The sequence below is a fragment of the Scyliorhinus torazame genome, chromosome 15 (genome assembly GCF_047496885.1).
Source record: "Scyliorhinus torazame isolate Kashiwa2021f chromosome 15, sScyTor2.1, whole genome shotgun sequence".
Lineage (NCBI taxonomy): Eukaryota > Metazoa > Chordata > Chondrichthyes > Carcharhiniformes > Scyliorhinidae > Scyliorhinus > Scyliorhinus torazame.
The window spans coordinates 201,488,123-201,511,060 of record NC_092721.1 but is presented as its reverse complement, the minus strand read 5'-3'; the positions used below and the strand labels follow the sequence as shown (position 1 = coordinate 201,511,060).

General features: G+C 45.6%; 2 protein-coding genes across 6 annotated transcripts in view; one reads left to right on the top strand and one right to left on the bottom strand.

Annotated features, from left to right (window-relative positions):
• Positions 1-18,876, bottom strand: part of aamdc (adipogenesis associated, Mth938 domain containing) — a 56,603-nt gene extending 37,727 nt beyond the window's left edge. Inside the window, exons 1-2 of one of the 5 annotated variants that reach the window (XM_072477437.1) lie at positions 18,685-18,876; positions 13,213-13,361 (exon numbers count right to left, since the gene is read on the bottom strand). Coding sequence is in view for 2 of the 5 variants with exons in the window: in XM_072477435.1 (XP_072333536.1) it covers positions 18,536-18,548 (13 nt within the window). In the remaining 3 variants the exon portion in view is untranslated. The other 4 variants (XM_072477439.1, XM_072477436.1, XM_072477435.1 and 1 more) reach the window with 4 other exon arrangements.
• A 50-nt stretch (positions 18,877-18,926) lies between these two features.
• rsf1a (remodeling and spacing factor 1a) overlaps positions 18,927-22,938 on the top strand; it is a 97,790-nt gene continuing 93,778 nt past the window's right edge. The window contains exon 1 of the mRNA XM_072477434.1: positions 18,927-19,061. Within this exon, the coding sequence (XP_072333535.1) occupies positions 18,932-19,061 (130 nt within the window). The 5' untranslated portion in view covers positions 18,927-18,931. The remainder of the gene's footprint in view (positions 19,062-22,938) is intronic.

Below are 22,938 nucleotides of genomic sequence, written 5' to 3'. Positions count from 1 at the left end.
CGTCCCGCGAGTCAGTTCGATGTAATTCCATTCACGTGTTACAAGTCATCTAAAGATGGTGGTTGTTTTTCCCTCTGCGTGCATCAAGTTCTGCAGCAAAATACAGGTTGTCTGTCACTGCGGACCCAGAGTAGCAGGATTTACTGACCACTCCCAATGGGGTGTTATTTAGTGTGATTAGGGATAGAGATGTGACACCCTGTCCCATAACCACAATTTTCTTGACACTTATCATCAGGGAGAACAAGTTACTGCCATAAGGGAAACAACTCGAGTGTTTGTAGTTGAGATTCTGAGCGACAGGAGTGACATCACCAACGTGGAGGAGCTCTGATCAGGAATTGCTGTATTTTTGTCTATGATTTCAGTCTGGACAGATTGTAGAGCTTGCTGTCTGACTTTGTATGCAGCCCAATACTTCCATATCTGCAGGGAAGGTAAAGGTCAGGAGCATGGAGAAGATGATTCCAAACAAAGTAGGGCTAGGCCACAATCTGTTTTTATCCATTTTTCACTCAAACTATTAGACGGGATTCTATCAAACTGTACAGAACAGTGCATGTTGTCGGGGAAGTAGATTAGACTGAGCAGCTTTTGTGGACTGCTAAATTAACGAATTTCGAGCCTGCTCTGTTATAAAATAAGGGAGGTGTCACGTGATGTGAAAACAGAAGAGGCTCTGCTCGTCTTTTAATCCTTATGCACGCCTCCTTTATGTCTTCTTTGCGTACATGCTTTGTACTGTGTCCTGAGAATTGTTGGCTGATATTTTTGCATGGTACAGCTGAGATAGAATGTTCAAATCCTCGCTTGTTCATGGTTGCAGGAAGGAGTGGGGGTGGGGCCCTGCCTTTAGGGGCCCAGTTCCTAGTTGCTTTTCAGCTGGTTCCCACCCTGATGGTGAGATGCGCATTGCAGGATAATGGCTACCAATGAAGTTGCAGTTCTGGCTGAAAATCTCAGCTCTGCAGTGCAGATTGTCAAGGCCCAGTTCCAGGAGCTGTGGGGTGTTTTTATGGAGGTGCCCAAGAAGTTCTTGTGATAGAGAGAGCACTATTGAATTTGATGGAGCACATCTAATCCTGTCTTCAAGGCTTGGGGTTGGTTTGGCCCTCCGACCAATGGCTCTATGTTGGCCTGTTCCAGATGTTGGTCATGGTGGGCTGGAGGTGGCCGAACCGGTCGGGTCATCTCCCCTGGCCGGAGCCTAGTTTGTTGACTGCCTGGGATCTGGTGAGATGGCATGGTGGAAATAATGATGCCTTGTGCTTTGATCGTTGAAATCCTTGAGAGATCTGAGGAATACCCATTGATCTTGCCTTATCCTTGAATTTTGCTTTCTTCATGTGCCAGTGAAGAAGTCTCTATCCTGAAGACTGCCCTGCAGCTCTGTTGTTATCCTGGACTCAGCTCTCTGTTGGTTATGTTCTGGTCTACTTTATGTTGTCATTTTTTTCTTCTTACAGGGTCATGTGTAATGTGGACATGATGACCTGTACCTTTGGTTTTCCTGATTTAAGAAGTTCATATCATGTTAAGCCGAATGTTATATGTAGAATTTGTACAAGGACTTATTTGGACCTTACAATGTCTGATACCCCTTATGGCGGAGAGGGTGGGGGGAGCGTTGGGGGGGGGGGGGGGCTTTTTGTTGTCTCTCCCCGTCTCATTTGAAGGGAAAATGAGCAGAGCTGTAGCAGGGCGAGGGGTGGAAGGTTGAGGTGGGAAGAGTAGTTTGTCCTAGTTATGCTCAAGGAACTCAATTAACCCAATTAGAGTTCATCAGTTTTGGGTTTTTATTTTCATTTTCTTTTAATTTTGTTTGTGTGCATTCGTGTTTTAATCCTTTTTGGACACAGGCTGACTGCATGTTATCCTGATGAGGATTTAATTTTATCTGACTCTTCCTTAGAGTTAGTCTTTTCTCCTGATATGGGGCTCTGTCTTTGGCTGTGTTACCAGATGGGTGGGGTCTGGTAACTTGGGTCTTCATTTCTTTCTCCTTGATATTTTTGTGATTCTTCCTGGGGGACCCAAGGTTTGAGTTCTGAGTTTTACTTGGACGTGCAGCTGTGAATCCTCTCTTTGTAGTATTGGAGTCATATGATGGTTGTCTGTTCTGAGCCATGTCGGGGGATGACTTGCATTGTGTGTATTAATGTAATGTAATTTCCCCCGAGCACTGGGGCTCTCATGGTTTGTTGTTTTTTTAAAGTGATGGGTGTGATATTCTGTTTTGTTTGTCTAGACGTCTTGAATGCGTAGTGTTGAACAAAGAACATCAAGCTAAGTAAATTAACAAAGCTGATTTATTAATACTACTTAAATAAGATTCAAACATAGTCCTAAGTTTTTACGGTTACTAAAATAAACTATGCTAACTCTAACAGCAGAACTCTCAAATACACAGATGATCTATCTCATACCTAAACACCTTCTCCAAATCAAGGTGTGTCACATGATATATATATATATATATATATATGCTCTTGATCACCATCTGGTGGTAAGTAAGAAGTACTAACAGTAAATTGTTAACTCTTTATCTCCCATGCAATATACATATTGTTACATCCCCCCTTCCTTTGAACATAGTAATCACTGTATGTTCTATACATGTGAATTATTATTGTTAATTGCTAACAATTTTGTATTTTTACAGTTCACAAATTGAGTCTGCCCGGCTTCTTTTTGATGTGAGTGGACCTGGTCAATTGTGGTCTTTCATCAGATGTCTTTGTCTCTTCTGGTGTGATAACATCTCCCTGTTTTGTAGAAGTTGTAGTCGTTGATTTGAGTAGTTCTGTGTCAAACTCTATTCATGGAAATACAGGTTGAGCTGTCTTTACTTTGAAAAGTGCCCTCCTATTCCTAAATAGCATAGAACCTTCACTCATCAGAACAACGCAAGTGTGGAGCTGCTTGGTGAATCACACGTGCCGTACAAGAGCATCCTCCAGTTGGAATCCGTACCATTACATCATCACCTGGTTCTAGCGTCACTGGATCCCTAGCTGTCCTGTTGTAGTAATGCTGTTGACTCTTTTTGTTCTGTTCCATCTTCTTCACAGCATCATCATGATTAGGATCTACTATTAGTACGTAGCTGGTGACAAACCTGCTGCTAATGCTGTAGCTGAGTAGAGCTAAAAATGGATCGCTTCCTGAATCCAACAATTTCTTTAACAATTACTTTGCTATGTGAACCCCTTTTTCAGCTTTCCCATTCGACTATGGATGTAATGTTGGGCTTGAAGTAATGTGCTGAAAATCATATTTTTCTGAAAATTCTGTCCAATCACACTGCGAAAACATGGACAGAAGATCTACTGTCAATATAGTAAATAGTATCCCATGTCTGGCGAAATACTTCTTTGGTTACTTTTATGAACTAGAATTGGGCAATTTGATCACCTCGGGGTAGTTCGAGAAGTAATCAATGATTAGTAGATAATCCTTACCATGGAAGCTTTTGACCATGGCCATTGACCAATGCCAACTTTTGACCATGGAGTCTTGACTAGTTGATGCATCGTCAATGTTTCTTTTTGTTGCTGTGACATGTTTCACATTCTGCTACAAGATTAGTGATGTCTTCATTTATGCCTGGCCAAAAAGACTTCATTGTCAAGCTCTTCTTTTGCACTTTTCCATCCCGAGATGCCCTTCATGCACCTTATGGAGGATCATGTTCCTTAACAAAGTCGGAATTATGATCCGGTCTTGCCCAAGCAGAAATCCATTGATGATGCTCAGGTAGGCTTGAATGTTCCTGTAGCTAGGACAACTACCTTTAGGCCAACCATCTCTCATATAACGCATCACATGCTGTAATACGGAAGAGGCTGATGGGAAAATCAGCCAACAGGACTCAAACAGGCAGCTGCAGGTAAAACTGTGAATTCGCCTCTGGGGAGGCCGGACAGAATAGATACCTGCAGCCATCAACATAACAACACAGCAGCCATCTGAATATAAATGAGCAATCCCCGGGAACAATGTGCAACAAATTAGACACACAAAGCCAACCCAGACTTTTTGACGCCAGCAGGAGCCTACACAAAGAGAGGTGAACGACCACCCCAAAACCGCCCATCAAAAAAGGAATTGCTCCAGCATTGGAGAACATCGAACCAAGTGATTGGGACGAAGTCCAATCACTTGGAACCAGGTACAGGGTCCGCCCCGAAAGGCAGGAAGCCCCTGGGGACTATAAGAATAGAGTCCAAGTTCAAATCGACCCTTCTTCTCCTCTCCGCACCCTTAGAGACCCTTCTGCTGACCTTCTACAACAGCCGCTAGAATCGTAAGTCTTACTCCAACGCTCGCTACGAGATAGGCGCTCCTGGCTATCGACCTGTACCAGCTTTGAATCCCGCAGGCTCAGAACCCATTCGAAAGGCCATTCGTTTCCCTGACCTGGTGGGCCATTTCCAAAGTTAAGTATTGGCCTGTTAGTTGTAGGAAGTAGCTTAGAAGTAGAACTAATGTATAAGTATTGATTGCTGTATATAATAAATGTGTGTTGATTTAACTCTTACTAAGCGGTGTGAAATGAAATGAAATGAAAATCGCTTGTCACAAGTAGGCTTCAATGAAGTTACTGTGAAAAGTCCCTAGTCGCCACATTCTGGCGCCTGTTCGGGAAGGCTGGTACTGGAATTGAACCGTGTTGCTGGCCTGCCTTGGTCTGCTTTAAAAGCCAGCGATTTAGCCCAGTGTGTTGGATTATTGATTTGAACCACGTGGCGGTATCAAAAAGATACATGGCGACTCAAGAGCAAAGGTGATAGAACAAGAGCAATTAAACTAAGGCTAAAACGAGCAACAGCTGTTTCTCCTTTTATTAATTTCAGTTTTTCATCTGAGACAGGTAGATTTTCTTCTATAAAGTTAGCTTGAGCTTCGATTGCCAGGATTATATCATTCATACAGAACCTTCTTCAGTTGCACGCAACAGTGAATCAACTACCACAAGGTCTTTACCGGGTGTGTATACAAGCTCAAAGTCATAACGTTGTAGTTTCAGTATGATACGGTAGCCTCGGTGACATATCATTCAAATGTTTCTTGATTATTGAGACAAGAGGAAGATAATAAATTTCTACGGTAAAGATCGGTAACCCGAATACATAGTTGTGAAACTTCTCCATTCCTGTGAGAAGACCAAGACATTCTTTTTCTATTCGCGCATAGCGCTGTTCAGTCGGAATCAATCATCGCTCTTGACACATAGTCTATGAATTGCCATTGCCCATCAGATGTTTTCTGAAGTAGCACAGCTCCAATGCCATCCTTGCTTGCATCTATTGATAGCTTAGTTCCACTCATTGGATTAAAGAATGAAAGAACTGATGCTGTTGGGAGTGCTGTCTTTAAATCAGACCATGATGTGGAGATGCCGGCGTCGGACTGGGGTGAGCACAGTAAGAAGTCTTACAACACCAGATTAAAGTCCAACAGGTTTGTTTCGAATCACTAGCTTTCAGAGCACAGCTCCTTCCTCAGGTCATCTCATGTGAGTATGGATATACCAACTTGATATTTGGTTCAAATGAGTTTGAGACCAAACTTGTCTATCTGTTGCATTACTTGAAGAAGTCTTGCTTTGTGATCTTCTGTTGCATTACTTGAAGAAGTCTTGCTTTGTGATCATCTGGAGTTGCTGACCAAATAATTATATTGTCAACACAGACTCTGACACCTTCAATATCTTCCATCATCTGTTTGATTGCTCGATGAAATATCTCCGAGGCTGAAATTATACCAAAAGGCATTCTGTTACAACAGTACCTTCCATATGGAGTGTTGAAAGTGCATAACTTTCTGCTGGATTCATCCAGTTTCAGTTGCCAAAACCCTCTAGAGGCATCCAGTTCGGTAAATATTCTGGCATGTGCCATTTCACTTGTGATCTCTTCACGCTTTGGAATACGATAATGTTCCCTTTTGTATTCTGATTGAGATCTTTCGGATCAATGCAGAATCTGAGATCTCCATTTGGTTTTTTGACGCATACCATTTAACTAACCCAGTGAGTGGGTTCTATGACTTTTGTGATGATTCCCAGCTGCTGCATGCGGTTAAGTTCCTATTTCAGGCATTCCCTCAAGGGAGCAGGTACCCGCCTTGCTGGCTGAACAATCGGCTTGGCATTTTACTTCGAGCTATATCTTGTACTTGAATGGTAACGTACCCATGCCATGAAATACGTGTGGAAACTTAGCAATTGTCATCAATCTGGTCTTTTGCACGTGCTGAGATTTTGTCTGTGCTGTGAATTCGCTTTGCCAGCGGCAGTAGCTCGCACGCCTGTACACCTAATAATGCCGAACGTTTTGGTCCCACAACCTACAATTTTATTGGCATCTTGATGTCTTTAACTTTAACTTAACTTAGCGAAGGCTAGGCATTTTGTCACTGGGTGGGCGTGTCCACAATGTTTGCACGTTTTTACAGTTGTTGCGCCATGCACAAAATGGCCGCTGATGGACTGCACTGTTTTTTGTTTTGTTTTTTAAGTGCGCCACAGCCAATATGGACAATTTCACATTTTCCCACATAACCTATCTACCTCACAACGCCGAGGTCCCAGGTTCGATCCTGGCTTTGGGTCACGGTCTGTGTAGCATTTGCACATTCACCCAATATTTGCGTGGACTTTGCCCCCACAACCCAAAATGTGCAGGGTAGGTGGATTGGCCATGCTAAATTGCCCCTTAATTGGAAAAAATGAATTGGGTACTCTAAATTTAAAAAAAAAAAAATAACCTATCTAGATTACTTTGTAGCCCTCTTAATTTATTTTCCTACCTTTGTAAAAAAAAAATTATTTTATTGCAAACATGTATCAAAACAGGTCACAGCAAATAAACATCCGGGGAAACATACTTCCGAACAATCAACTACAGTCTTACAGATTTTCCCCCTTTTCCACCCCCACCTCCCCTGCGACGAACAGCTCCTTAAACACAGTCACAAACATCCCCCACCTTTTCTCAAACCCCCCTGCTGAGCCCCTTAACTCATACTTTATCTTCTCTAACCGCAGGAGGTACAGGTCACCCAACCATGCCGCTACCCCCGGTGGCGATGCCGACTGCCACTCCAGCAAAATCCACCGCCATGCAATCAGAGAGGCGAGGGCCACGACATCGGCCTTCCTCCTCTCCATGAGCTCCGCCTTCTCGGAAACCACAAATATCACCACCAAAGGGTCCGTCTGGGTCCACCTCCCCCTCAACTACCCTGGCTAAGACCATGAACACTCCCGCCCAGAATTTTCCCAATTTTTGCACAACGCCAAAACGTGTGCGCATGATTCGCTGGCCCCCACCCACACCTCTCACTCACCTGGTACCCACTGAAGGAACCGATTCATTCTCGCCCGAGTCAAATGCACCCTTGCACCACCTTAAACTGTATCAGGCTCATCCTTGCACAAGAGGAGGTCCCTTCACAGTGCCTCACTCCATACTCCCCAATTGATCTCCTCTCCCAACTCCGCTTCCCATTTCTTCTTGATCTTATTTATTTTCCAACCTATCTCGGTATCATCAGCAAGTGTTCCAAGTCACTTGTGTAAGTTATGAAAGTTGAAGACCCAGCACCTATCCCTTTGGCATACCACTCGTTACATCCCGCCAACCAGAAAATGACCCATTTATGCATTAACTCTGTTTCTTCCGCCCGGTCCACCACAAGATTGCCATGGGCGGGACGCGGACCATGTAAAGATCCATTGACCTCGGGTGGGAATTTCCGGTTGCCGGCGGGCGTGGCCGGAGAATCCCGCCATTGAGCTTTCCAGCACAGAAAGAGACCCTTTGGTCCATCATGTCTGTGCCGGTTAGCTAGCCAATCTTCTATCCATGCCAATGTGTTACCCACTACACCATGAGATTTTATTTTCCGCAATAACCTTTGATTTGGAACCTTACCAAATGCCTTCTGGAAATCTAAGTACCAGTTCCCCTTTATCCACAGCACGTGTTACTTGTTCAAAGGCGGTTGTACAGTGGTTAGTGTTGCTGCCTCACAGCTCCAGGGTCCCGGCTTCAATTCTGGCCTCGGGTAACTGTGTGGAATTTGCACTTTCTCCTCGTGTCTGCGTGGGTTTCCTCCGGATTGCTCCCACAATCCAAAGGTGTGCAGGTTAGGTGGATTGACCATGCTAAAATTCCCTTAATGTCCAAAAGGTTAGGTGGGGTTACTGGGATAGGGTGGAGGCATGGGCTTAGGTGCTCTTTCTGAGGGCCGGTGCAGACTCGATGGGCCAAATGGCCTCCTTCTGCACTGTAAATTCTATGAACTGCAAAAGGTTGGTAAGCATGATTGTCCTCTCACGAAATCATGTTGACTCTACCGGATTGCTGTTATGCCACCCTGGGCGAGTGCATCATCAATTCCAGCCCCACTTGACCCAGAGTCACAACACAAGCAAATTAACCAATAATCCTTAGAATACCCAAAATCTTTGGCCCTTGGCTGCTCAACAATTAGTCACCAGATTTGTAAATTTAAACACAATTACTTTTTATTTATACCAACAACAATGAAATTTGCAGCAAATACAACTGGTTAACTATTATCTAATTTCTAATCTCCCACTTTAACCTAACCCGCACCCTCTACACACACACATACAAAGATAGATCAACACAAAGGGGAAGAAAGGGACAAAAAACATAAATAAAAGAGGAGAGTCTTTGTTTCAGATGGGTGGCTCCACCACGTTACTCTTTCCAAGAGCCGGTGCAGACTCAATGGTCCAAACGGCCTCCTTCTGCACTGGAAATTCTCTGAATAAAATTCTATGAGTGGAACATGTTAAATTTTTATTTCATTTTCTATAATATTCTCTTTGAAATAGATGGAATATACTCTTACACATTTTATGAATAAAGTATTGGGAAACAGATCCTTTCTCTCAACAGAGAAGGTGAAAATGTGGCAGGAGGTTGGATTTTCCGTGCTTGGACTGCTCGGCTAAAATTATATCCATGTCAGGTTCCTTTCAGCTTGCTAAGCAATCAATGGCTTTTTTGAGCTCAAGTGATGAGGGAACTCATCCCTTATTGAATGGTGGAATTGACTCAAAGGACCAAATCATAATACCTACAGTGCAGGAGGCCATTTGGCCCATCGAGTCTGCACTGACCCTCTGAAAGAGCACTCACTGCCCAAGCCCACTTCCCCACCCTATCCCAATCACCCCTTAACCTAACATGATCTTTGGACACTAAGCGACAATTTAGCATGGTCAATGGTCTACCCTTGCTCCTAATTAGTATTTTGTACACTATGGTCAGAAGTGCTCTTCATCTCACTCAGCCATGACAAGAAGATGTGAGTGTAGTCACATACTGGGAAATTTCAAGCAACTGCAGCTCAGTGGTTTTCAACCCGGCAGGACATCTGTTTGCTTTTGCCAGTGGTGACTCTACCATTTGCCAATTTCAGCAGGGTGAATATCTTTAGTGATGGTCAGACCAAGTGCCCTCTTCATTCCATCATACATAATGTTTGGATTTCCATTGTCACAGGCAGTATTGATTTCTTAACATACACTGGTCCAATGTTTATTTGCAGTGTTCTCTGACTTTTGCACAATTGTCTTAACTACTTTCAAGTCATGGTGTGTTCCAGCAGGTGGGTTATGTTGTGCACCAAATAGGCTTTAATTTTTGCTTCAAAGATATATGTCATCTTAGCTGAGTAGGCCGATCTATGTTGCAGGTTCCACCTTTACCAAATGTTATTAATACTCTTGCATGAATGATTGAACTCAGCGACTTCCTAGCTTCAATATTAACAGTGGCATTTCCGGTAAGCCTTTGGTGGGTAGCAATCACCCAAACGCCAATGCAAAGTGCTGCTACTTGGCATTTCTTGTACACGGGACATTGCGGGCCACTTTATTTGGAGCTTTGAAACTTTTGGGGTTGCACCTTCATCCTGCTGCTGACAGGAGAATGGTCAGTATCGCAATCTGCACTGTGGTTGCTGTGGGTATGGAGAAGACTGGGCAGATTGCATCTTTGTGTGATAATCAAGTCACGTTGGTGCCAATAGTTGACACTCCAGTGTAGCACTGAAGGAGTGCCGCACCGGCCCCATTAGATGGAATATTTTGAGAAAAAGAGTTCTTCCTGGTAACCGGAGTCATATTTAATTCTCAAAACAACATCACCAAAGGGCAGCAGGGTGGCGCAGTGGTAGCTCTGCAGCCTCATGGCGCCGAGGTCCCAGGTTCGATCCAGGCTCTGGGTCACTGTCGGTGTGGAGTTTGCACATTCTCCCAGTGTTTGCGTGGGTTTCGCCCCCACAACCCAAAGATGTGCAGGTTAGGTGAATTGGCCACGCTAAATTGCCCCTTAATTGGAAAAAAATGAATTGGGTACTCTAAATTTTTTTTAAAAACACCACCAAAGCAGATTGTTTGGTCATCACATTGCTGTTTGTGGGAGCTTGCTGTGTGCAAATTGGCTGCCACATTTCTATTGTCACATTTCCAACAGTACTCCATTACTTGCAAAACACTTTGGGATGTTCTGGTGTGAAAATTGCTAAGTAAGTGCAATGTTTTTTCCTTTGCATCGCCATTTAGCAACCATGGTGTAAATTCAACTGATGAAGAGGATAGAATTAAAGAATGTGACAAACTCCACACAAACTGGATAATGGAATTTGCCAATTCTGCTTATGAATGGTTAGCTGTCTCTACAAGACTTTGAAGAGTAACAAGCATCCAACGAACCGTTAACTCCCTGCTAGGGTACAGCTTACAACAGAAAGGGAGGAAATTGGCCAGAGAAAGAAATGGGTAACGCTTTGTTTTATAAATAACAGAAACGGTGTTAAAAGTACGGTTGTTTCCACCCAGTTTTAAGTGAGACATCTGGAAATTCTTTTAGTTTAAAATGCAAACCAGACACAAAATCTGACATAAATAAAAATGTATTTTTTTCCCTTGCAGTTCTATATTGGTCTTAAGGAGGACTGGTATTAATATTGAAGGTTGTAAATAGAGTTTGATTCTAAACACTCCGAGCTGTAATATATGTTTCACACTGTCTCTATTTGACCAAATATTCAATTACAGTTCTAATTCAATACATAAATTTAGAGTACCCAATTCATTTTTTCCAATAAGGGACAATTTAGCGTGGCCAATCCATCTACCCTGCACATCTTTGGGTTGTGTGGGTGAGACTCACGCAGACACTGGGAGAATGTGCAAACACCACATGGACAGTGACCCACAGCCGGGATCAAACCTGGGACCTCAGCGATGTGAGGCAGCAATGCTAACCACTGCGCCACAGTGCTGCCCTTTCAATTACAGTTCTGACAAAAACTCCTTTTCCTACCCCTCACTTTTACTGTGGGGTACACCCACAAGCTGTTCTTTCATCCCACCTTTTGCTCCGGGGTATTGTTACTTGGAGACATCATCCAAAGACATAGGATCAGCTTCAGCATGCATACTAACATCACATCCAAATCATTCATATATATTGTGAGTGGAGCTCAAAATGCAATATTTCCAAGTTTGTGGATGACAAAAAGCTAGGTGGGAGTGTGTGTTGTGAAGAAGATACACAGCAGCTTCAGGGGGATTTGGGCAGACTTAGTGAGTGGGCAGGAACATGACAGATGGAAGATAATGTGACGGTACCCACTTTGGTAGAAGGAACAGATGTGCAGAGTATTTCTTAAGTGGTAAGAGACTAAAAAGTGTAGATGTACAAAGGGACTTTGGGTGTCCCAGTCAATAAATCACTGAAGGCTAACACGCAGGTGCAGCACGCAATTCGGAAGGCTAATGGAATGTTGGTTTTATTGCAAGAGGATCGGAGTACAGGAGTAAAGAGGCTTTGCTGCAATTGTAGAAAGCCTGGGTGAGAATGAACATGGGAGATGGTTAGAAACAATATTATGTACACAAAATCAGTCAGAATCTTGAACAGAAAGTTGCATGGGCATTTGTTTTGCCAGTTAGAGAGGGTCAGAATGCACGGTGGGTAGTTGGAAGTTATTTTAAGTTTATCAAGGTGGCCTCCTGACATGGGGAAATCCAGTAAATGCACTAACATTTGCTGGCATTGCCAAGTCAAATTAAATATTTTTTTAAAAATTCAATGCTGTTATATGTTGCCACAGCTTGAAAGCTGCATCTCTGAGGTTGGATGAGGTTGGATCAGCCAGGGTTGTTTTCCTTAGAACAAAAGGCTAAGGGGTAACCTAATGACGTGTACAGAATTATGAGGGACCAAGACAGGGAAAATTTGTTTCCCCTGAGCTGAGGGGTCAATTACCAGGGGATTTAAGGTGATTGGTAGAAGGATTAGAGGGGACATGAGAAAAAGCTTTTTCACCTAAAGGATGGTGGGCGTCTGGAATTCATTGCCTAAAGTTGAGGTTGAAATGCTCAAATCATTTAAAAGATCCCTGGATCTGCATCGGAAGTTCTGTAACCTACAAGGCCCGGTGCTGGAAAATGGGATTAAAATCTGTGGCTAGGGGCGCACGGTGGGGCGGTGGTTAGCACTGCTGCCTACGGCGCTGAGGACCCAGGTTCGATCCCAGCTCCAGGTCACTGTCTGAGTGGAGTTTGCATATTCTCTTCGTGTCCGCGTGGATTTCACCCCCACAACCCAGAGATGTGCAGGGTAGGTGGATTGACCTCACTAAATTGGAAAAAAATAATTGGGTACTCTAAATTTAAAAAATAAATAAAATGAGCAGCTAACTTCTTTTTTCTCTTTTTTTGGCAGGAGCAGACATGATGGGCTGAATGGCCTCTTTCTGCACTATAACCTTTTCTATGGTTCTATTACATAAGATGTAATGATTTGAATTAACTATGAGCACACTTGCTGTTCTCAACATTTACTTGTCCATGAAGTAAAACAGCTCAACAGTCTGCTCTGGGGTTTCTCAGCCACCTTTGAACACAATGCAAAGGCAGGAGAGGCCATGTCTGAGGGTACAATATCCAGTCTGTATGGTGAAATGGGAAATGCACTGACAGATCTCCAAGCTAAGTTATAGTGTAAATTAACAAAGGACAACAAGTCTACTCCAGCTGTACAAGAAATGGGATTTGCTTACATAGACAGTTGGAACCGGATCTATGGTAGCCTAACATTTTTAACAAGTGACGTTATAGTTAAGTTGCCAAGGAATCTGGGGTGAGAACTATATTACCATTCCTTCACTGTCGCTGGGTCAAAATCCTAGAACTTCCTCCCCACATGGGGGACTGCAGCAGTTCAAGAAGGCAGCTCACCCACTACCCTCTCAACGGAAAATATGGATGGACAACAAATGCTGGACTAGCCAGTGATGCACACATCCTGTGAAAGAATAAAAAATAGCATTCATCTTTTCACAAACACAACTTCTTGTGAAGTTATCAGATTTTGGACCAAAGGGTCCGGTAACATTCCAAATGAGTTATGGCTCAGAATTAGCACCAATACCTCTGAATCAAAAGGCTGCAGGTTCAAGTCTCACTCCAGGACCCAAATATGGGAACAAAATCAAAGCTAAAAATCCAGTGCGGCACGGAGGGGCTGCTGCATTGTCAGAGGTGCCATCTTTTGGAAAAGACCTTAAAACCGAGAAAAAACAGAATATATTGCACAATCTCAGCAGGTCTGAGAAACACAGATGCTATCAGACCTGCTGAGATTGTGCAGTATTTTCTGTTTTTGTTTCAGATAATGATAATCTTTATTAGTGTCTCAGGGGCTTTTCACAGTACCTTCATTGCAGTGTTAATGTAAGCCTACTTGTGACAATAAAGATTATTATAACAAAAGGGGACAGCATGGTAGCACAGTGGTTAGCACTGTTGCTTCACAGCGCCAGGAACTCTGGGTCCGATTCCTGGCTTGGGTCACTGTGCGGAGTCTGCAAGTTCTCCCAGTGTCTGCTTGGGTTTCCTCCGGGTGCCCCGGTTTCCTTCAAAAGTCCCGAAAGACATGCTTGTCAGGTGAACTGGACATTCTGAATTCTCCCTCAGTGCACCCGGACAGGTGCCGCAGTGCCGTGACAAGGGGCCTTTTCACAGTAACTTGTGACACTAATAAAGGCTGTTTTTTAAAAAATGTCACAAGTCGGCTTACATTAACACTGCAATGAAGTTATTGTGAAAATCCTCTCATTGCCGCACTGGGGCACCTGTTCAGGTACACCGAGAGAGAATTCAGAATGTCCAATTCACCTAACAGCACGTCTTTCGGGACATGTCGGAGGAAACCGGAGCACCCGGAGGAACCCAGGCATCCGCAGTAATTGTCCTTTACCTTAAAACCGAGGTTGCATTGGCACTAAGGGACCCCAAGGCGACCCTTCAGGGAGCAGGAAGGTTATCTCCGGTGTTCGGGCCAATATTTAATCCCTCGACTGACATCGCTGCCACCGATCATCAGGTCATTGCTGCTTGTGGAAGGAAGTCTGCTGTGTGCAAATTGGCTGCTGTGGCTTCCTCCATCAGGACATACCTGTATTCTTATTTGCATGATGTGGAGATGCCAGCGTTGGACTGGGGTGAGCACAGTTAGAAGTCTTATCACACCAGGTTAAAGGCCAACATGTTTGTTTCGAATCACTAGCTTTTTGGACCTGTAAAGACTTAATTACCTGCAAAGACTTGCATTCAAAGTATCGTCGTGCATCTTTGCCTTGTTTCTGGAACCTGATGTGCCATCAATTATAACAAAGACGAGTCATGGAATGAAACTGTGGCTTTAATAAGCTAAACGTGAACCTGCTGGCAACTGATCCCAAACTGGGGCAGGGCCAGAGGTTGGCCACGTTTATACAGAGCCTGAGGGGAGGAGCCACAGGCGGAGCCAGCAGAGACAACAAACAATATATACAATACAGTAATAGTGGTTTACCACATTCACCCCATTAAAAGAGTCCGGCGGGGGTGAAGTGGACTTAAAGATCGAGTCTGTCGGGGGCATTGACCTTCCGCCGTGAACGCCTCAGTCCCGGCTGTGGTGTGGGCACTGGTGTCGAGACCTGCATGTCCGGGAGTATGTCGTCTTCTTCTTCGTCCAGCTGTTGAGTCGGTGGAGAGGGAGAAGGTGGAGAGGGAGACGGTGGAGGGTCGGGGCTGGTGGTGATGGTCACTGGAGAACCTGCGGGTGCCAAATCCGGAAGGGAGACTGTGTCCTGCCGCCCGTCATGTTGTGCCACATAGGCATATTGTGGGTTGGCATGGAGAAGAACCCTTTCGATCAGGGAATCCGATTTATGACTCCTCGCATGCTTCCGGAGGACGGACCCTGGGACTGTCAGCCAGGACGGGAGAGAGACCCCCCCCTCTGAGGTGGACTTCCTGGGGAAGACAAACATTCGTTCGTGAGGGAACTCATTGGTGGCAGTGCACAGGAGCGACCGGATGGAGTGGAGCGCATCGGGAAGGACCTCCTGCCAGCGGGAGACTGGGAAACCTTTAGACCGTAGGGCAAGGAGGACGGCCTTCCAGACCATCACGTTCTCCCTCTCCACCTGTCCGTTTCCCCGGGGGTTGTAGCTGGTAGTCCTGCTTGAGGCGATGCCCTTGCGAAGCAGGAACGGACGCAACTCGTCACTCATGAAAGAGGAATCCCGATCGCTATGGATGTAGGTGGAGAACCCGAACAAGGTGAAAAGACTGTGCAGGGCCTTGTTGACGGTGGCAGAGGTCATGGGATGGCGAAAGGGAAACGCGAGTACTCGTCAATAATGTTAAGTACACGTTACGGTCAGTGGAAGGGAGGGGCCCCATGAAGTCGATGCCAAGGCGCTCAAAAGGGGCGGGAAGCCTTTACCTGCCTGGCCGATAGAAGTGTGGTTTGCACTCCGCGCAGACCTGGCAGTCCCTGGTCATGGTCATGACCTCCTTGATGGAATAAGGCAGGTTGCGGGCCTTGATGAAATGAAAAAAAAACGGGTGGCCCCCGGGTGACAGAGGTGATTGTGGAGGGTCCGAAGTCGGTCTACTTGTGCGCTGGCACGTGTACCGCGGGATAGGGCATCTGGGGGCTCATTGAGCTTCCCAGGTTGATACAAGATATCGTAATTGTAGGTGGAGAGTTCGATCCTCCACCTCAGGATCTTGACATTCTTGATCTTGCCCCGTTGTGTGTTATTAAACATGAAAGCAACCGACCGTTGGTCGGTGAGGAGAGTGAATCGCCTGCCGGCCAGGTAATGCCTCCAATGTCACACAGCTTCCACAATGGCTTGGGCTTCCTTTTCCACAGAGGAGTGTCGAGTTTTGGAGGCCTGGAGAGTAGGGACAAGAAAGCCACGGGCCTGCCCGCCTGGTTGAGGGTAGCGGCCAGGGCAAAATCAGATGCATCGCTCTCCACCTGGAACGGGATGGACTAGTCTACTGCGTGCATTGCGGCTTTGGCAATATCTGCCTTGATGCGGTTGAAGGCCAGGCGGGCCTCAGCCTTCAGGGGGAAAATGGTAGATTTCATGAGTGGGTGGGCCTTGTCCGCATAATTGGGGACCCACTGGGCATAATAGGAGAAGAACCCCAAGCATCTCTTCAGGGCCTTGGGGCAGTGGGGGAGGGCAAGTTCCAGGAGGGGGGCGCATGCGGTCTGGCCCTAGGACCCAGAGGACCCCGTTTACAACCATGTATCCAAGGATGGCTAGGCTGGTTGTGCGGAAAACGCATGTCTCCTTATTATATGTGAGATTAAGGAGTTTAGCGGTGTGGAGGAAACGTCGGAGGTTAGCGTCATGGTCCTGCTGGTGACCATGTCTGCAGATGGTGACATTATCCAGATACGGGAACGTGGCCCGCAGCCCGTACTGGTCAACCATTCGCTCCATCACGCGTTGGAAGACCTAGACCCCATTGGTGATGCCGAAGGAAGTGGTAGAGGCGGCCATCTGTCTCAAACGAAGTGTATTGGCGGTCCTCCGGGTGGATAGGGAGCTGTGGTACGCGGACTTCAAGTCAACAGTGGAGAATACCCGAAACTGCGCAATCTGATTGACCATATCAGATATGCAGGGAAGGGGGTACGCATCAAGCTGCGTGTACCGGTTGATCGTCTGACTGTAGTCGATGACCATCCGGTGCTTCTCCCCAGTCTTGACGACCACCACTTAGGCTCTCCAGGGGCTGGTACTGGCCTCTATGATCCCTTCCCGCAGGAGTCGCTGGGCCTCTGACCTGATAAAGGCCTTGTCCCGGGCATTGTAATGTCTGCTCCTAGTGGCGACGGGCTTACAGTCCGGGGTGAGGATAGCGAAGAGCGAGGCTACAGACAGTGAGGGGGGGGCAGGGATCCACCGAACTTCAAGGTAAGGCTTCGGAGGTGGCACTGAAAATCGAGACCCAGTAATAGGGCAGCGCAGAGATGAGGGAGGACGTAGAGCTTGAAATTAGCGCACTCTACGCCCTGTACCGGAGGGTTGCGACACAGTACCCCCAGATCTCCATGGAATGTGATCCGGAAGCCAGGGAGGTTTTCTGGGTCGCGGGTAAAATTGGGAGGGAGCAGCGCCTTACCGTATCTGGGTGGATGAAGCAGTCAGTGCCTCCGGAGTTGAAGAGGCAAGTCGTCTCGTGCCCATTGATCCGGACGGCCATCATGGATTTAGTGAGGTGATGCCGTCGAGACTGGTCAAGGGTAATGCAGGCGAGCTTCGGAAGGTGGATGGGCTGGTCCAGAGTAGAGGAGGCCAGCGTACGACTGGGTGAGCAGGGGTTCCGGGAGGCGGCGGGGTGATTCCAAGATGGCTATCCCCATGGGTCGCACGTGGCTGGTGGCGTCAAAGATGGCGGCCCCCACGGGTTGCACGTGGCAGGTGACATGGTAGAGGGGGGCAGTCCCGACAGGCAACACGCAGCGCTGCTGGGTCTGGAAACTTAGGAACAGGTTGGGCCTGGCAGACTTTGGCGAAGTGGCCTTTCTTTCCACACCCGTTGCAGATCGCGCTCCGTGCTGCGCAGCGTTGTCTGGGGTGCTTACCCTGGCCACAGAAGTAGCATCTCAGGCCTCCGGAGTTATTAAATTAAATTGAAGTGCCTTCAATTATAACAAAGACGAGTTGTAGAACGAAACTGTGGCTTTAATAAGCTAAACGAGAACCTGCTGGCAACTGGGGCAGGGCCAGATGTCGGCCACCTTTATACAGAGCCTGTGGGGAGGAGCTACAGACGGTGCCAGCAGAGACAACAAATATATACAATACAGTAAGTGGTTTACCACAATATATATAATACAGTAACAGTGGTTTACCACAGAACCCACCTCTTCATTCACCTGAGGAAGGAGCAGTGCTCCAAAAAGGTAATGATTCAAAACAAACCTGTTGGACTTTAACCTGGTGTTGTAAGACTTCTTACTGTTCTTTATTTGCACACATTTGTAGCCCAGGCTCTCTTTTTTTTTGTTTAAATCACCCCCTCCTGCTGAGAGGACACGAAATAATTCAGTATTTCTCACCAAATGGTCCTCACCTTTGACAGCTAGGCCCAATCTGCCCACTGGCCCAGGAGACTCACCTTTTCCCGCCATTTATCTTCCACCACATACAACGCAGCTGGTTTGTTCTTTAAACTTCATCCTTTCCACCCCTCCCCCCCTATCCAAAGCGAAGAAATATAAACATTCAAGCAACTTTTTTTGTGGCGGGGTAAACTTTAACCATTACCTCACTCGGCGAGCAGTTGCTAACCAACGGTTGCCCCGGCAACTGGCGCTCTCGCTGGGATCGATTCCTCCGCCGGCTGACAGCGCGGTGCAGGCCGGGACGCTGGCGGACTCTTCCTGGCCCGGCTGCCTCCCCCGTCTATTTGTTTACCTGGAGCCGGGCGGAGTGAGTGAGGGGGCGGGGCGTCGCTTGGACTGCACTGCACGTCGGGATCGCGGAGGAGCTGGCCGAGTCCTCCGACATTAAGATGGCGGCGGTCGCCTCCAAGCCCAATTTCGCCGTTGTCTGCTCGTTCCTGGAGCGCTATGGCGCCTCGCTGGAGCTGCCCGAATTCACCTTCCCCGAGCTGGAAGAAGCGCTGGAAAACAAAAAATCCGGTAAGGCGGGGAGGAGGAAAATAAATCCCCCGGGCTTGAAGCTGGCGCCTGGGATAAAATGTTGTTAATAAAGCACAAGAGGGGATTCTCCATGTCTATTATGTGTGGTAACCATGCATGGATGTGGAATCAAGACCGGCCCGACCTCCTCACCTCCTTCCACCATTTCGTCGCTAACAAACCGATCGAGAACCGTTTTCTTTCTCAAAGATTTTTCAAATGAAAAGAAAATCAACAATCAATTGCCAAATATCAAGCGCCTTTTAATACCGCGCATGCGCACGCATCACTGGAGACTTCCTGTTAAAAGTGGAGAGAGAATAAAATTAAAATATTTCTCACCTTTTACTTTTCCCAGCCCTGTTTTCAAGCCTTTTTTTCTTGGCCACCTCCTTGCTTTCAGGCCCCCTTCACAGCCCCCCCCCCCCCCCTTTCTGTTTTGCAGAATTCTCTTTCTCTTCCATCATTCGTTCCTTGCTGCTTTTGTTGCTCCTCGTTTTATTATTAAATCCACATTGCTCTGCCTGTGCAGATCTGCATAACTTTTAGAGTACCCAATTATTTTTCTTTTCCAATTAAGGGGCAACTTAGCCTGGCCAATCCACCTAACCTACACCTCTTTGGGTTGTGGCCAATCCACCTAACCTATACATCTTTGGGTTGTGAAAATGAAATGAAAATCGCTTATTGTCACAAGTAGGCTTCAAAATGAAGTTACTGTGAAAAGCCCCTAGTCGCCACATTCTGGGGCCTGTTCGGGGAGGCTGTTACGGGAATTGAACCGTGCTGCTGGCCTGCTTTCAAAGCCAGCGATTTAGCCCTGTGCTAAACAGCCCCAATGGTTGTGGCCAATCCACCTAACGTACACATCTTTGGGTTGTGGCCAATCCGCCTAACCTACACAGCTTCAGGTTGTGGGGGCGAAACCCACGCAGACACGGGGAGAACGTGCAAACTCCACACGGATACTGACTCAGGATGGGGATTTGAACCCGGGTCCTCCGCGCTGTAGTCTCAGTGCTAGCCACTGTGCCACATGCCGCCCCCTAAATGTGCATGACGTTTGAGTAAAGATGCATTTTCATATAATCATGATTTGGTGTGTTCTTAGCTCTTTTTTTGTTTCTTCCATTTTTTTCTCTTTTTAAACTCCTCATCGGAAACCCTTCTTTCTTTTTAAAATGTTTACGATTAAGGGGTAGTTTGACTTGGCCAATCCACCTATCCCACACATATTTTTTGGGGGGAGATGCACCCCACGCAGACATGGGGAGAACGAGCAAACTCCACACGGCGGATGACCCCGGGCCGGGATCGAACCCGGGTTCTCGGCGCTGTGAGGCATCTGTGCTAACCACTACAAAAGATGGTCCAACTGTTGTGCTGAAGGCACACTTTCAATCCTGCCATCTGTTCAACAAAGTTCTATCTATTTATAATATACCAGATCCTCTGGTCTAATTGAAATACCCATAACTTAATTAACAAAAATAGAAATGTACTCAGCAGGCCAGGCAATATCTGTGGGGAGAGAACTGAGTTAATGTTTCCAGCCGATGATCTTTCCTCAAAACAAGTCGGTCTGTACCTGTAAAGAAAAGGGTGATTATAATTATGATATTTACAAAGATACACCAGTTTTCTGGTTGCAAATATTTACAGAATTGCTTGATATTTGCTCATTTTTATGTTGCTATAAGCAAGGTGAAAAGGTACTTTTATATAGCAATTAATTGATTTTCATTCATATCAAAAAAGGTTATCAACCTGAAATACTAATACTAACTTAGTTCCTCTCTCTGCAGATGCTGCCTGACCTGCTGTGTGTTTCCAGCATTTTCAGTTTTTAATTAAGATTTCTAGCATCTACAGTGCTTTGTTTTTGTGACAATTGCAACTTGTTGATACTGTTCATCCACTTTTGTGGTGATGATGACTGCGCTGCTTTTGTATGTTAGCAGTGTCATTCGAATCTTGTGCCTAGTACCTTAGCAGTTTCATTCGAATCTTGTGCCTAGTATCTTAGCAGTTTCATTCAAATCTTGTGCTTGGTATCTTAAGTAATTATTTGGATGGGAGACACTTGTGCCCATCACGATTTTTGCATCATGATTTTGTATTGAGCTCCATGGTGTGACAGTGTAAGTCAGGTGAGTGGGTCAAGGCCTGGTTCCTGGTCTGCTGTGAGTGAACTAATTTGGCTCCCGCATGGGTTAGGAAGGCGGTGAAAAGCAGACAATGTTCCTGCTCTTGTTTGAAGTCCAGTAACTGCTTGCTGGAAAGCATGCTTGTGGACAGGATTGTGATGTGCAGTGATGCCCTACACAGATGAATAACCCGTCTATGACAGTTCTCTGAACACCTGAAAAGATGGCAGTTTGGATGAGGTACCAGAAACGCCAAAACTTGCATAGCATTTTACTTCACAAAACACACCAGTCTGAGACATGTTAGGTATAAAACAAGTAGCTAGAAATATATTAGAAGTGGTAAAGTATTTTGATGTGACACACAGTTGGAACAGATGAGTTTAGCCATACAACTACATGTTGTGAAAAGCTATCAAAAATACTATGGGATGAAGGAGTCCATTACAAAGAGCTTTAGAATAGGAAAGTAGGAAATGCTGCTGCAATTGTCCAGAACTGATCAAACCACATTTAATAAAAACAAAAATTGCTGGAAATACTTAACAGGTCAGCATCTACAGCCAGTCTTTTCTGGTTATAATGTTTCTGGTTTATTTTTCATGAAAACATCATAAAGTGTCTTTTCTCTTTCTAGATACATACTTATTTGATGTGCATTTGCAGCATTTTCTGTTTTTATTTCAGATTCAGTTTGTTTGTTTGTTTTTCAATTGGTGTGTTGTGTTCAGTTTTGGCAATCCATTGCAGTAAATGTATACTGCCTTTGAAAAAGGCCTAGTGACAATTTCATCAAGATGACCCCGGCATAAAGGGACTAAATAACGAAAATTGGATAAACCTGGGTGTCACACTGCGCAGTAGAAATGTGAGAAAGAACTTTGTTTAGGCAGCGAGTGGTACTGACATGCATCTTGCTCTTTATGAGAGTGTTGGAGGGGAGAAGATTAATGATTTCAAAGGAAATCGGATGGGTACATGAGTGTATTAAAACTTTGAATCATAGAATGGATAGAACACAGGAGGCCATTCAACATGCTGTGTCTGGGCTGGCCTTTTATAGGTGCAATTCACCTAGTCCATTACCCTGTGTTTTCCATCTTGCCCTACTATATTTTCCAATTCAGATAATGATCCAATTCCCTCTGAAAGCTTCAATTGAGGCTTGCAAAGCTGGATAGAATAATGGATAGAGTAGAATTGGCCAGATAGCTCTACGGAGAACTGTCATAGACTTGATGGTCGAATGGTCTGCGCTGTAATGCCTCGAGTGATGAGACTAAGATTTTGCTGGAAAACGGTGTTTAAAACGATGGTGCATGTTGATTGGGTGAATAGAGGCGCAACTTCACTTCCAGGATTGTAATAAAGTGAAATTCAAAAATTAATCGGTTTAAGGACCGGGCGGGGGGAGGGTGTTAGTAGGCAATGAGGGATGTGGAGAAAGGACAGTAAATGGAAATTAGAAACAAGAGTTTCTATCAGTTCTAACAATTCCAGAATGACGGTGATGTGGTATGTATCCCAACAAGAGTCTGCTGCAAACAAAAACATATTGAGATGTCCCAAGGAGCTTGAAGATAGGAAGTTTGATATCTGGAACCAACACAGCAACATTTTATCATGTATTTGTGTATTCTACCTGTAATAGAACTACTTCATCTGCAATTTTTCATCCTGCCCCATTATTTCCAAGCTCTAAAACTTTATTGTGGGTTGTTGGTTTCGTT